Consider the following 14,484-nt stretch of genomic DNA (forward strand, 5'->3'; position numbering starts at 1 on the left):
AGATGGATTTTTTGTAGAAAAAAAAAGAAGAATCGAAGAAACCAAGCAGGAATTTTGATTAAAATGAAGGAGAAGGAGAAAAAGAGCGATTAATCAATGAATATCATTGAATAATTCTTGCTGTCGAGTGAATTAACGCTGTTTTTGAAGATGTCCTATTTATGTTGCTGTTGAAGATGTTCTTTATTGGAATGTTTCATTTTCAATGTCAATGAGTTTTCGTTAAATTCATCTTTTTTTTCTTTTTGTGGTCTTTTCATCTTTCTGTAGAAGAAAACAATTCGCACACATTTCAAATAATATCAAAGTGAAAAATCATCATCATGTTCTCTTTCATCTATATTCCTCAAAGAATCTCTTTGATAAAGAAAAACATTTTTCTTCAAAATTCTTCATTTTTTATCATCAAAGACGCTCAAGAAAAAACAAATCTCTTTCTTCTTCTTCTAATGTTATTCACCTCCTTCAACTTATCTTCAAAAAGTGCTCTGAGACCATCCTATAAAGAGTTATCTTCTTTTCTTTCTCTATCCCAGATCTATTTTTTTCTTATTTCCTCTTTTTTTCCATAATTTTCTCAAATTCCATCTTTCAGCACAACTTTCAATTGCTTTTGTATTTCATTCTTGCCAATTGCTCACAAAATCTCAAAATCTTAATTTTCTTTCTTCTTCCTTCTTTTCACTCATTTTTGTTTGTTTCCTTCAGCTTGAGTTTTTCTCTCTTTTGTCTTTGCTCAATGTTTTCTCTCATATCCATTAGAATAGATCGGCCAAAACCGCAGCATCAGTTAACTCAACGAAGAAGAAGATCAAAGATGGAATGACATGTTGAATGAAGTTTCTATCTTTGTTGTTCCATAATTTTAGGCAAAAATGTGTAATTGTCAATTCTTCTGTTTGTACATCAGACTTCATGGAACATTCCGTGAATGGATGATTTTTCTTTATTGAAAGGATTTCGGTAACTGTATTTCTGATGAGAATAATATTCCATCAAACCCGTTTGAGATTTGTTGAAAAAATAACAGAGCATTTTTCCTTTTGAATTTTAGAATGATTGCAAATCTGAAGAAGAAGAATTCTTATTCCTCATGTTCGCAAAACACTCAAATTCTAATGCCTATTTTCTTCAATTATCGAAATGTGTTTGATGTTGTCAATTCATCTGAACCAGAAAGCTTCCCATTTCTTCTTTTTTGATTTTCTAAAAATTAAAAACATTCATGAATGTTTCGAATTTCAATTAAAAAATTAAAGCAAAACCTTTCAAATATTAAAACCATTTCCATTTCTTCTTTTTCACCAATTAAATGTTGGAACCACTGAATGACCTCTGTTCATCGAAATAACCTCCCAATTCTTCAAAAAATGCATGAAAAGGACAAACAAAAATATTCTTTCCCTTTGATAGAAATTTTTTTATTTATTCTTCGTCTTCCACTTCGCTGTCTCATATGAAACATTCGTTCTGAATTTTTCATCAGATTCTGTTGAATGAGATACTTTCACTGACATTGACTGATGCTATTGACTCAGGAAAGCTGTTCAGGCTTTGAATAAACAGGAGAAAAATAACTCAAAATGAAAATGAAACATAAAGAAAGTGAAGAAAAAACCAAACTCAAAATATTTGTTTCCATTTAAATTGTTTTTTCCAAGTGGAGGCAGAATAAAGAACAATATCATTGGAAAGTTTCCAGTGAATGAAGGCACCTTTTTGTTGTTCTCATGCAATAATTTTTGATTTAATGCTCATTTTGAATAATGTCATCTTGAAATTCCTCCAGCCATTTTCAAATGCTTCAAACATGAGAATGAGCGAATAATTAAAGTCATTCTTATTTAGGAAGCATGAAACATCATCCTTTTCAATTTTGATTTTTCTTCTTCAAAAGCGCCTTCGTTGTTTCAGTTGATTCTTTTCTTGAAAAAATTATATACAATTTAACGAAATTGATGACATTTCACCTCAAAAAAATAAAGGGTTGTTTCTCTCATCATTTTGTCAATTATCAAATTTTATTTTGAAATTGGAATTAATTGAGACAAAGGATAGAGATCATTTTTTTTTTTTTTGAATTCGAATATGATGCTTTGAAAGAATTAGTTGAAAGAGAAAAAATCATTTGTATAAATCAAATCGAGAACAAATATGAGCAAAGAAAGAAAAAAGGAAAAAGGAAGTTTTGAGGAGCAAAATCAGTCAATTGTGTTGAACAGTTGATTGAGGAGGGGGAGAGGTACAAATTTATGCTTTAGAGAATATAATATCCATGAAGAAATTAAAAAGAAAGAAGAAGATGAAAAAACCAAGAGATATGTTTCATCGTTTCAATCAAGTTGCATAAGATCCTTTTTGGAAAAGGAGAGAATTCATTTGCAGGAGGAACAAGAGAAAATATGGGAAAATGAAAATGGCTTCACTTCATCACAAATAAATGGAGATTGCAATTCAGTGATGATTTTGTGGTTTGAGTGATTTTTCAAAAAAGAAGTCATCAAACTTGTTTGTGTGAAAGGAACTGGTTTCCAAAACAATGAAAAAGAATTGTGAACAATTTCTTAGTAATTATTCCTGTCTTTGCAGAAGCTTGTTCGTGGCTTTGTTTGGTTGAATAGATTTTTCGAAAAGAAAAATTAGAATATCAATCAGAACATCAGTTCTATTTTTTTAACCTTTTTCTTTCATCTTTTAAAAGTCATTAAAATAAAAAATTCTTTTTCTTTTGATTCATCAATTGTTTTTTTTTTTTTTTTTTTCTTAGTTATTATCTGACAAACGAAGAGTGATGAATATTCTTCAATCAAATATTTCTCCTCTTCGTTTTGTTAGAAGAACTGCGGTCTGATTTATAATTTCCTCTTTCTTTTGTGTCTCATCCTTTTCTATTTCCATTTCTCTTCCTTTGCAACTCATCATTCTAACTGTTCATGTTCCATCATCTTGATTGCAACAATAAAGAAAAATGGAAATTCATTCCTTCCACAAAAAATGAAAATCGTTTGTCATTATCGATCTGAAAACTAACTGGATTTTGTCTTATTTTGTTGAATGAGTCATTTGTTTATTATTGTTGTTCCTCTCTTATTTTCATTTTTGAATTGAAAATTCCAATCTTTCTTAATTTTGTCCATTGTTCAATAATTGTTTGGAAGAACATTTTGATTCAAAAATATGTGTTTCAGAAATAAATGTGTCTCTTTCTGATATTATTTGCAATAATTTTTTTTTTATTTCTATCATTTTCCTTTTATGATTCAAAAAATTTCGTTCTCAAAAGTCAATAGAAAAGCACTTGTATTATTTTCCTTTCGGTGTTGATATTCTTGTTTTCACAGAATGATCAAGACGGAAACAATCCAGATCAAGTATTTCATAATCGCTTTTATTGACTGATCAATAGATTTTGTTCCTGCAAACTGAAAGCTCAAATGAATCAATTGAATCATGAAACTGAGGCTTGTCAAAGCGATTTTCTTTTGTATGTTGCATTATGTTTTTCTTTGCAAATTTTTTTAGTATTTGTCATTAATCATCCCCGATGATTCCACAAAACAAAAAGCAGGATCTGTCGATGTTCAAAACACCATATCAATGATTCAGAAGAATCCTCTTGTGAAAATAGATTTTGGTTTGTTCATATCGTTTTGACTTCGTGGAAATTCTCTGTGCTTTATTATTTTATTGAATTTGATTCAAAGAGATATTTTCGGAGTTGGAACAGTGCAATGGAGATGAACAGAAACTGAAAATACTCAAAATGAAAGGAATAATGGAGAAAATGAACAAAGAAGAACTGAAATCCATTATGACAACAGAACTGTTCGACAGATTGGACAAACTGATTGAAGAAAAGAAAATGACGCTGGCAAATACAATTTTTTTGTTGAAGTGCATGGGATATTGTAATGCATTGAAGTGTTCATTCAACTTGTGTTATGAAAGGTCTTTGTTGCACAAAAGATTTGAAAAGATGATTATTGATGAAGCTAAAAAGAAAAAAGGAAAGAAAGAAAAACTCTTAATTGACCTTGATGAATGCTATTCAACGCTTTGCAATGGCTTTTCTTTTGAATTCCTTTCAATATGTGTTCCTTGTATTCTGAAAGTTGTACTGAATAAAGTTGAAAGAAAAGAGTCTCGGGATGAAGTTGAAATGGCTTTTCTTTCATTGAGCAACATTGAATATGAAGTGTGGGCTCTTCTATTTCTTTTTTGATATTATCTCTTTTTTTTTCTTTTCTTTTAGATTAAGAAAATTGGAAAAAATCAGTATTTGAAGGAGATGATAGAAATCATCAATTGTTATCAACAGAATCACAATTTGACACGACTTGCATATCAATCTGCTTGGAAGTTTTTGATTTTCCGACTTTGGAGTGAAAGAAGCTTGGAAGATGTTATTGCGGATGATCTGCATTTTGCAAGAGAAGCAACAAGAGAGTTGGAGGAGCTGGCTGAAAGAGTTGATTGGAGCAAAAGGGAAGAGAGAGAAAGAGAATGGAAAAACATTTTGTGTATCAATAGGTAGCTAATAACTATGCAAATATTCTGTACGGATAGCGATTATTCAGGAACAGATATTGAAAGAATTGTCGCTGGTATTATTAATTTATGCAGAGTTACGAAGAATGCCGAGAAAGAAATTGCAAGAAAATGCATAAAGTTTATTGAAAGCATGATATGTGACAATAAAATTGGAGTAACATATAATATTTTCGATTTTGGTGAGATAGTTTTGGAGGAATTGAGTCAACCAACATTGTATTATTCAACAACATACAGTTGCAAATATTATTTCATATCTCTTTTTGAAATGCTGAACAGGAAAAAGGAGTCAAAAAAATGTTGTTTTGAAATTGTTATCTTCAGCACTGAGTTGGCTGAAAGGAGGGTCAAAAACGGAAAATGAAGAAGAGGAAGAGGAAAAGAAAAAGATGGTGCTGAAGAAGAAAATGGCGGAAAAGATTGAAGAGGAAGGCATCGAAGATATTTGTTTCAGCTTTTATGGAATGTTACTCCGAGTGGAAGATTGGATGATTGCAACAAATTGGAACGGTTCGAAGTGAATTATGTGTGATTTGAAATGATACGGATATCCACTTTTGTTCAATTCATTTTATTTCCCCAAAAATATCACTTCCTTTTTTTTAATTCAAAAAAGAGTTTTTCGTTCATTTTCTCCTCGTATTGAAGGGATCATATCATTCAAAAGCAAACTTATTTCAATACGATCTTTTTTGTGTCTTTTAACACCCTCTTGGGAAGTGTTCTTTTTAAATAATGTTCCAGATATAACAATTTGAGAATTATTCTGAAGAAGTTTTATTTCCTTTTTGTTGTTTTGAAAAAATGAAAGGATTGGATGCTCGAATTCAGTGCCATTTGTATCACATTTCACAGTTAAATAAAAAAATGATTTCATAAACGGAAGCAAGAAGAACTTTGTGATTGTGAACATAGAACCATTATCGAAAAGACTAATGAAGGGAGAATGGAAGAACAAATAAAGATGCTGTTTTTTTATTGAATAATCGGAAAAATAGATATACAAAAATTCCTTGGATAAGCACAACCTCTTGAATTAAGAGATAATTATTTCTTTGACAAATAAACATCAAAGAAGTTTTCAGAAAATATTCAGACTTTTTCAATTTTCTTTGAAATTTTGCGTTCAGTTTTCATTCTTCAATGCATGATGGAGTTTCCTTGAAATAAAATAGCTCTTAAATGATATATAATAAGAATCACGAAGATTTTAACAAAAATTTTTATTTTTAGTTGATTTTGAAATTCTTTTTTGAAATGTTTTAGATTTATGATTTTTTGATTTTGAATGAGAGTTTTACAGCTATGATTAATTCTTCGTCTATAGAAACCAAATAGATAAGCAAAACAAATATTTCTCTAATATTTCAATCTCACAATTGAACAAATTGAAAATAATAATAATTATTTTCCAATGTGCCTTTGAAAAGGAAGTTTTTATACGAATGAATTCAAACACATCACTATGGAATAAAGAAATAAATTTCTATATCAATTTGGAAACAAAAATTCAAATACAAATTCATAATTTTCAATAATATAAAATTGACTTCTTTCAAAATTGTTGATCAACTGGTATTAGAAGAATATTTGTTGTTCAGTATTATTCTTTGGCATCCAAAAGCATATGGGGGAAAATACTGGCTTTTAAGCTTTTTCTGGACAAATCACGAAAGCTTTGCTTCACTCATTTCTTTATAAATCTTTCTCAGATTTCAAAATCAATTGGATTATCATATCTGTCAACAGGAGTAAATAATATCATTTCATGATATTCTGCAACATGATATGGATCACAATAAATGAACCCGGATAAATCATATTAAAAATAATAAAAAGTTCAAACGCTGTGCAAAAAATTCAATTGAAAAAGCTTGAAGTCACATATTTTCCCCCATATCATCACAAGAAATTCATCTGTCTCCACTTTAGTTATATTTTTAATATCCATTCTAAATTATAGTGATATTTTTCAATGAACAAACATTTTTCAAACCTTTTCACTTTTTTTTTGAAGAATAAATTCACTGTGTTAAATGCATTTGAACATGTTTTTGAAAATTGCATACACAAACTTCAAAAATTGTTTTTTTATTTGCGCCTTGATCAATATCATCTGGTTTTCGATTATCTAGAAATGCTTTGAAAATGTCACATTAAAAAATGAAAAATATTTCTTCCTAACAAAATGAGTTTTATCAAAAGAATTATCAAAAATGGAAAAAATAAAGGCCAAGAACCAGTTATTGCGAAATTAATTTAAATTTGAAATTGTATAAAGTGACCGTGAAAAATTACAAATTTTTTGTTATCACAAAAAGTTGCGTAATATATGATGTGATAATTGTTTGTTCGAACCTCAACATGTATTTAAAATTTGTTCGCAAATATCAGTCAGTTGATATTGATGAAACGATTCTCACATAAAAATTAGTTCATTTAGGAAACGAAATATAACAATTATTAATCTTTCTTACAAATGAAACGTGAAAAGAAGTCAAGAAAAAAATTTGATGTTCACATTATTGTTTTAATCATGTTGATAAAAACATTTATCTCATTTATTTGCATGGTTAAAATGAATAATTAATTTATCGATTCTATTTAATACATGAGCATTCATTCCTGGGGAATATGGATTATTAAAGTCAGAATGTTTTTCACATGTGATTTAACAAAAACAAACATTTTGTTAACATGAGAAAAGCAAATCTTTTGAACTTAAAACTTTTCATAAACAGTTGTCCAATAATTGACGAAACATAATGCTTCAATAATTGATTCTTATCATATTTCATTTCCTCCAAAAATATATACGAAATGTTAATTCGAATGAATTCACACACCATATATATCCACGGAAGCTTTGTATTGCAATTTCTTCAATTGAATCATCAAGCGCAAAAATTTCATTATTAGGAAAAAAAGGGATGACGAAAAAAGTTGTTCTGAAACACAATGAAGAAGAAAGTTCACATTTTGCTTTTATCAAAAGCACAAAGATAATATTTTTTGGCCTAACTTCCAACCATGGCATCTGATTCATCATTCCCTATATTAATTTTTAAAATTACAAAATTTTTGATTTTTTGTGCAAATAATGAAATAAGAATGTTAGATTGAATGAAATTAAATTGCATGAATTACTGGATATAAAATATCTCAGTGTCTGAAGCACATCCACAATCTTCATAAATATAATTTAAGACTTGTAAATTTAACTTTTGTCCAATTTAAAATATGAAAATAAAAATGACATTTCAAAACTTTATTGAAAACACAATGATAGTTGTTCCTCGCGCTTTAATAAAGGCATAAATTTGTGTCTTTAATGTAAATTTTCATTGATGAGTTTTAGAAACAATGATGTTTTCTTATTACCTTTGTTAGCTGCATTCTCCACGATTATAAATTTTCATAAGAACATGTGATGAATTTGTTCCTTCTTAATCTATTACAGTTTCAACAGAAACAAAGAGATATAAGAAAAATAAAAACTCAAATTGGATTATTTAACAATAAATTCTGGGGTTGATCAGAAAGATGCCATGATCGAAGGTCATGCCTATATTTTTTAATTTCAAACAAAATTTGAAAGTGACACATAATCAATAAAGTGTTTTTATTAAGATAAAGATAATCACATTTGTCAACACTATTGAAAAATGTTAAGAAAAGTCAAAAACATAAATAAAAAACCATTTTCACTTTTTCGACATAAAAATAAAGCCCATTGTTCGTAAAATATTATAAAATGCGTCTTTTAATTTCATTCTATTTTGTTTCTTTTTTTTTATAATTGCAGAAATATTATGAAGATAGTTTTTTTTTTAGAAAAGGACCAGATTTGTCACTTTTGATATCATATTTATAATCGAAAAGAACACAATGAAAACAAAATAATGCTTTTTATAATTGATTTTTAAAAACAACATGTTTTATTTATTGAAGATAAAAATTTTGTAATAAAACCTTAATGTATAATTCTCAAACATTCAAAAATGTTTTTTTTTTTTTTTTTTTTTTTTTTTTTTTTTTTTTTTTTTTTTTTTTTTTTTACTTTTTTTTTTTTTTTTTTTTTTTTTTTTGTTTGTTTGTTTGTTTGTTTTGTTTTGTTTTGAGATTCTTTATGTTCACCAGATGTTTATTACTAATTTTTATACGATATTTCCTGTTGTTGTGGACAACTGCTATACTTTGTTGTACCGATTTTAAGACTGAATCGAGCCATTTGAATAAAGATACAATTTTACGTGTTGAAGTTGTAAAACAGGACTTTCCGTCATATTTTGCAAGAACAAGAAAATATATATTGCATGTTCCACAGCAAATGAGAAGCGTTGCAAACACATGCAGGAGACTTTTCAGAGTTACCGAAAGACAAGTTTTGAACGAAATGAGCTGTTTTCTTTCGAAAATGAGAAATTTAAACTCGACAATATTTATTGAAAGGGAATGTGTATTATCCAGCTGCGATGATACAACGGTTTTACAAGATGGCTTTTCGAATGTTTCTATTGTTAGTTGCATTATTTTTTCGAGAAAACATCGGTTTGGCAGTCCATTTGCTAAAACAGGAAGCCCTTTACAGCTCAAAAACATCTCACTTTTATCACAGATAGATTCTATGGAAATGAATTCGTTTGTGTCTCTTGAAAGCTATTTTGCTTCAACAAGTCAACAATTTCCTTTGATTGTTTCATCTTCATCATTTTCGTCTGTTTTAATATTATCAACGTTTTTTTGCCTCATCTGTGATTGGATCAACATTGGAGATTCATGATTCTTCTTTTTTCAATATCAGTGCAAAGCCAAATGCGATCATTCAAGTACAAGGATCTAACTCTTTCACTTCAACAATTTCAAATTGTGCTTTCAATCATGTGTGCGGTGTATATGATGGAGCGCTAATTCCTTCGATCTCTTTTGGCGTTCGCTCACTTGCTAATTTTAACTCAACACACGTCTCATGCACGGGGTGGGCAAACAAGCGTTATTCAAATGAAACACTCGAAAGAGTTGTCCTGGTTCCTTTTGTTGATAAGGAATTTGCGTTTGACTCATGCACTTGGAATGGAATTAAAGGCGATGAATTTGGCCAATGCATCTTTGCAAGAACACAAGATCAGACTGTTTTAACTGTTGATGTTATTAATTGTAAATTTCAAAACTGCACAAGCTATGTTGGATCGGGATAATCTATCTTTGTGACCGGAAATGCGGCCGTAACCATAGAAAACTCTTCTTTCCAAGATATAAACTGTGAAAATGAAAATAAAAATGCTGAGACAACTGCTGGAGCTATTCATGCGGTCAGCATTCGTTCCCCAGCGATCAGGCAGAGCTTGTTTTCAGGTTGCAGTTCGAATGCTGATGCATGTATCGTATTCGAGCGCAAATTATCACAGATGCCTGAAAGAAAAGCTGTCTTAAATGGAAATAGCACAATTCTGCAACAAAGTTATCACTCACAAATTCGTGAAAGAAACAATTTTCCATTTGAAGGCAACTGCTTAAAAATGCGAACAAAGTTGTATTCCCATCCAGACGAATTCTTGGAAGAAGTCGAGCCAGTGTGTTTGCAATGTACCTTTTTGAGATGCGATTCGCAAAGAAGAGGAGGTGGATTTTATCTGAAAGATGTTGAAGATCAGGCTCTTGTTTCTGAGTGTGATTTTTCCGGCTGCAAGGCTGATTATGGATGAGCGATTTACGTTGCTGTTGCAGATTCGGTATTATTGAAAACAGACGAACGATCAATTTGAAACATTGTCTTGCTTGCGAGTGCTTTGATAGACATCAACCTGCAGACGATATTCTGCCTTATCAACGAATCAGTCGATGGAACTAAAATTGGGTGTTTCGACAATGCTAATTATAGAGAAGGCATCAGCATTAAGGAATTCCTTTCTGTTTATATCAGCCCAACAATATTTATTTCTTCAACATTTGGCACAGATTTCTCGCGCTGTGTGGCAAAGGAGTTGCCTTGCCGTTCTTTGACCTACGGATGGAGTCATCTTGAGGAGCAAATATTTATTTATGTATGTATTTGTGTTGTTTTTCGTTTATTTTTTTTTAATATAAATCTAATTTTATTTTTCCATTATCTATCTATTTATAAGTCAAAAATTAAGAGTTGTTTTTGATTTCGTGCAATGTTATAAAAAACTAATTAATTATTTTTCATGATTTTTTGACTCGTTTTGAAATTATTTTGATTTGGAATGTTTCGTTCCATGTAATTGTTCAAGAGATATCATCAAGAATTTTGAATCTGTAATTTGAGAATATTTTGAGAATGTCAAGTTAATTTTGAAATGTTAAAAAACGATTATGACTATTTTATTTAGGTTCATGCAAATTTTGTTTTCAATCCCAATGTTTGAGTTCTTTTTTTTTAATTTCAAAGAAGTTTATATTAAACTTTTAGAGAATCATAATAATTTTGTTCAAAAAAAACAAATTTTTTAACGTTATAAAAGAATAACTCCCACAAACCTTTGACCTTTTTTTCATTCTTGCAAAAATAAAAAATGAACTGATTGCTTTTTAAAGACAAGCCAATCCGTTGAATGAAACTTTTTCTCTGATTTTTTTTCTCCAATCATTTTTTTTTTGCTAATTTTTTCATGAGAATGTTTCACTTATAATGATATAAAAGCGTAACAAGAATTGAATAAACGTGATTTTTCTTTAAATGGCACATATTTTACCACATATTTCCATTTGTCGAAATTCAAATAAAGGAAAACTCTTTTAATGTGTTTCATAATCCAACGAAAAGAATCATTCCATAAATGACATCAAAGTTTATAACAACAAAATACTTTCAACAAGTTCATTGATGTGTAATTCAACCAACAAACACTCGCCATCTGATCTCCACAAAAACTTCGATTGGAAAATAAATCCAATCTTCAGAAAAAACATGCAATATGAATATTATCACAAATTACGCGTTTAACTTTTTCAGAATAAAAGTTAATTGAAAATTTATGTGTTGATCAACGAAATAGAAATAAATAAAGAAAATGATTCAAAAACATTTCAAAAAAAATTAAGAACTCTTTCGTTTGACTGAATTGTTTGCGGAACCTCAAAACAAATCCAGAAACATTATGCAGAAAATTAAATAAAACAAACAAACAACAACAACAACAACAACAACATTAATAACAATAATACAAAAAAATAATGCTGATGAATTGTGGAATGATGCAATGAATGAAAATACACACATTTTGAGTTACAAGAATAAAATAAATAATAACATTAACAATAATAATAAATAAATATAGAAAAAGAAAAAAAATTAAATTCATTTGATTAAATATATACCAAATAATCAACAACATTTACAGATATTTTTGGACAATAAACCTTGCTAATTTGTCCATTCACTTCATAATTTCCAATAATGATGTCTTCGAATCCTTCTTCCTCAAGCTTTTCATGCAATTTCATTTTGATTTCTTTCTTTTGTGCCTCGTTTGCGGTTGGTTCTGCTCTCATTTTCAGTTCCTGAATTGCCAAAAAGAACTTATAACAATCATGCATCTTATGATTTTCAATAAAATCCCTCTGCATTTCCTCCAAAACAGCTTCAAAAACCCCGCCTTTCAGCAAGTCCTCCACACTTCCTGCAATATACAGCGCCATTAATTCATACGTTTGAGAATTAATTCCAAACATTTCATTTTCTATTCCTCTGGCTGCTTTCCTTAAACAAACCATGCTTTGCACCAAAGGAACATAATCTTCCTTTGCCCTTGGTCCGCTCTGCCGATAATACAGTACAGTTTCCAGCCATCCATTGACTGTGTATTTAAACTCTGGGCTGATCACTTTCCCTTCTTTCTGTTTCATTCTCACACTTCTTGAAAGCTCTTCCAGTTCTCTCGCTGCTTCTCTCACAAAATGCAGTTCATTCACAATTGCATCTCCCAAAAAGCTATAGTCAAGCAACCGGTTGAGATAAAAATGCCAAGCTGATCGATATCCCATGTGTGAAAGATTGCGATGCTCCTGATGATACATTATTATCTCTTTGATTTTGCTCTGAAATAGTTCAATACGCACAAACTGATTAAATAAAATAAAATAAAATAAAATAAAATAAAATAAATAAGCAAATTGATAAAAAACATTTGCACAAACATGTGCTTCTTCAATGTAATTCAAAGCTAACAATGCATCCTCCACTTCTTTTCTCGTTTCTTCGCTTTCCTCTTTCTTCAAGGCTGCATTCAGCATGCAAGGCACATAAACGGGAATAATTTCCGGCGAAATGTTCCTGTAAATAAATCCACAACACTCACACATTTCAATCAAAAGCTTTTCATTCTTTTCATCATTTTTCTTTCCTTCTTCAAAAATCAAGCTCTCAATTTTTTTCTTCAACGAAAAATCACACAAATATATGGCATATATGCTTTTCATTATGTTGGCATATCCAACACGCTTCATAAGGCTAATTGTATTTTCTAATGAAACTTTCTTTTCTTCAATCATTCTGCAAAATTCTTCAAAAACTTTCGACGCATGGTTGTCCATTTCATCTTCGCCCATTTGATCCATTAATGAATTCATTTCCCCAACTCTCTGGGTTTGCTCCTCAGCCGAGTAATTCCTCAATTGAAAAAGCATTTCTTAAAACAAGAAAATCATAACAAATTTCCAAAAAAGAAAAGCAAAAAAATTAATAAATCATGAAGCTAGTGAAAAAGCAAACCTGTATACTTTTCTGCACGATTCATTTTGCACGTTGCCTTCTTTCCGCAACAAAACATTTTTACACATAAAATTTACAATAAATTGTTGGTGTTGCAAGAAAAACAGAAGTTTGGAATGCTTTCGAATAAAAAAAATCAAAATACCTCCTGAGCTTCCATGTGCATTCGTTCTCCAAAAGCTATTCCACTCAAAAACAAATATTTTTTTTTGAATTTTTTGATTAGAGGAAATATTTGATCAATATTATTTTCTTTGAATAATTGGGTATTTTCTTTTTCGAGTAATCGCTCATTTTTTGATTCTCTTTGCAGATTTCACAATTGAGAAAATCGTCAAAGCTTCATTAAGATTTGTTTTCTTAATTGTTTTGATTGGATATTTTTGTGTTTTAAATGCTTTTAAAACCGATAGTTTTCTCCATCGAAACCAAGCCATTGAAGCAAATGAAATTATGCAAAAATATATTTTTTAGTGGAATATTGCAACTCATTTACAAAAAGTTATATCCTCGAATTCATTTGCGCCAAAGCCTTCTTTTCTCTTGCATATCGAAATTGACTGTAGATATAACATCCTTGATGATTGCAAATGAAGGAATGTTGAAAGAATCGCATTCAATTCACCAAAAGAAAGCATCTTCGTCGTGCAATTCACATTCATCTCACAAACACTCTGTCTATTCACTGGGTCTTGATTTTTCTTCATCAGTTCTCTGAAATAACAATAACCTCAGGAAAATCCGTGGAAAAGGCTGAAACAACATAAGACTGCTTGAAGGATCAGAGGAAACACTTTTGAAATGTTGAGTCAATATATTAATGAGTCGGTTGAAAGGAAAACTTCTTGAAAGAATGAGAGAAAAGAAGCTTTATTTGCAGCAATAACAACAAAGATGCACCAATTCTAAGAACTTCAGCCTGCATTCCAAATGGCAGCTTTTTTGAGAAGTCCTTTCATTTTTTGTTTTTGAACTCTGATCAACTCGTCTGAGAAGGTAAAGGGATGATAAAAGCGAATTAAAATTGCATTTTCGGCTGAATCGATAGGAAAACGTTGTGGAAATTCATCTTTCGAAGATTTTACATGCATCAGCATCATTCCATCTGATAGCGAGCCAGTCGCAACAGAAATGTTTCAATGGTCAATGACTGTTTCATTCAACACACAAAATGTTTTTACTGATAGCGCTGTTAATTT

At 30.0% G+C, this 14,484-nt stretch overlaps 2 protein-coding genes across 2 annotated transcripts; one reads left to right on the forward strand and one right to left on the reverse strand.

Moving 5' to 3' along the window:
* Positions 1-3,520: 3,520 nt before the first annotated feature.
* Positions 3,521-5,322, forward strand: MONOS_12663 (uncharacterized protein). Its single transcript, XM_067865297.1, has 3 exons — positions 3,521-3,634; positions 3,705-4,195; positions 4,253-5,322. Exons 1-3 carry the CDS (start codon positions 3,598-3,600, stop codon positions 4,532-4,534), a joined length of 810 nt encoding a protein of 269 aa, XP_067726795.1. The 5' UTR covers positions 3,521-3,597; the 3' UTR covers positions 4,535-5,322.
* A 6,382-nt stretch (positions 5,323-11,704) lies between these two features.
* MONOS_12662 (uncharacterized protein) lies at positions 11,705-13,504 on the reverse strand. Its single transcript, XM_067865296.1, has 4 exons — positions 13,431-13,504; positions 13,286-13,325; positions 12,712-13,202; positions 11,705-12,636 (listed from the first exon to the last, which is right to left on the reverse strand). Exons 1-4 carry the CDS (start codon positions 13,449-13,451, stop codon positions 11,881-11,883), a joined length of 1,308 nt encoding a protein of 435 aa, XP_067726796.1. The 5' UTR covers positions 13,452-13,504; the 3' UTR covers positions 11,705-11,880.
* Between the last annotated feature and the right edge of the window lie 980 nt (positions 13,505-14,484).

The sequence above is a fragment of the Monocercomonoides exilis genome (assembly GCF_001643675.1).
Source record: "Monocercomonoides exilis strain PA203 chromosome Unknown scaffold24-1337568, whole genome shotgun sequence".
NCBI classification, from domain to species: domain Eukaryota; phylum Preaxostyla; order Oxymonadida; family Polymastigidae; genus Monocercomonoides; species Monocercomonoides exilis.

Excerpts from the sequence above, each read along its gene's own strand:
- MONOS_12663 (XM_067865297.1), top strand. The coding sequence starts at position 3,598 with ATGATTCAGAAGAATCCTCTTGTGAAAATAGATTTTG. Across the intron at positions 3,635-3,704 it reads TCTTGTGAAAATAGATTTTG|AGATATTTTCGGAGTTGGAA; the intron begins GTTTGTTCATAT and ends TTTGATTCAAAG. Across the intron at positions 4,196-4,252 it reads TGAGCAACATTGAATATGAA|ATTAAGAAAATTGGAAAAAA; the intron begins GTGTGGGCTCTT and ends CTTTTCTTTTAG.
- MONOS_12662 (XM_067865296.1), bottom strand. The coding sequence starts at position 13,451 with ATGCACATGGAAGCTCAGGAG. Across the intron at positions 13,203-13,285 it reads TCGTGCAGAAAAGTATACAG|AAATGCTTTTTCAATTGAGG; the intron begins GTTTGCTTTTTC and ends TCTTGTTTTAAG. Across the intron at positions 12,637-12,711 it reads ATTACATTGAAGAAGCACAT|TTTGTGCGTATTGAACTATT; the intron begins GTTTGTGCAAAT and ends TTATTTAATCAG.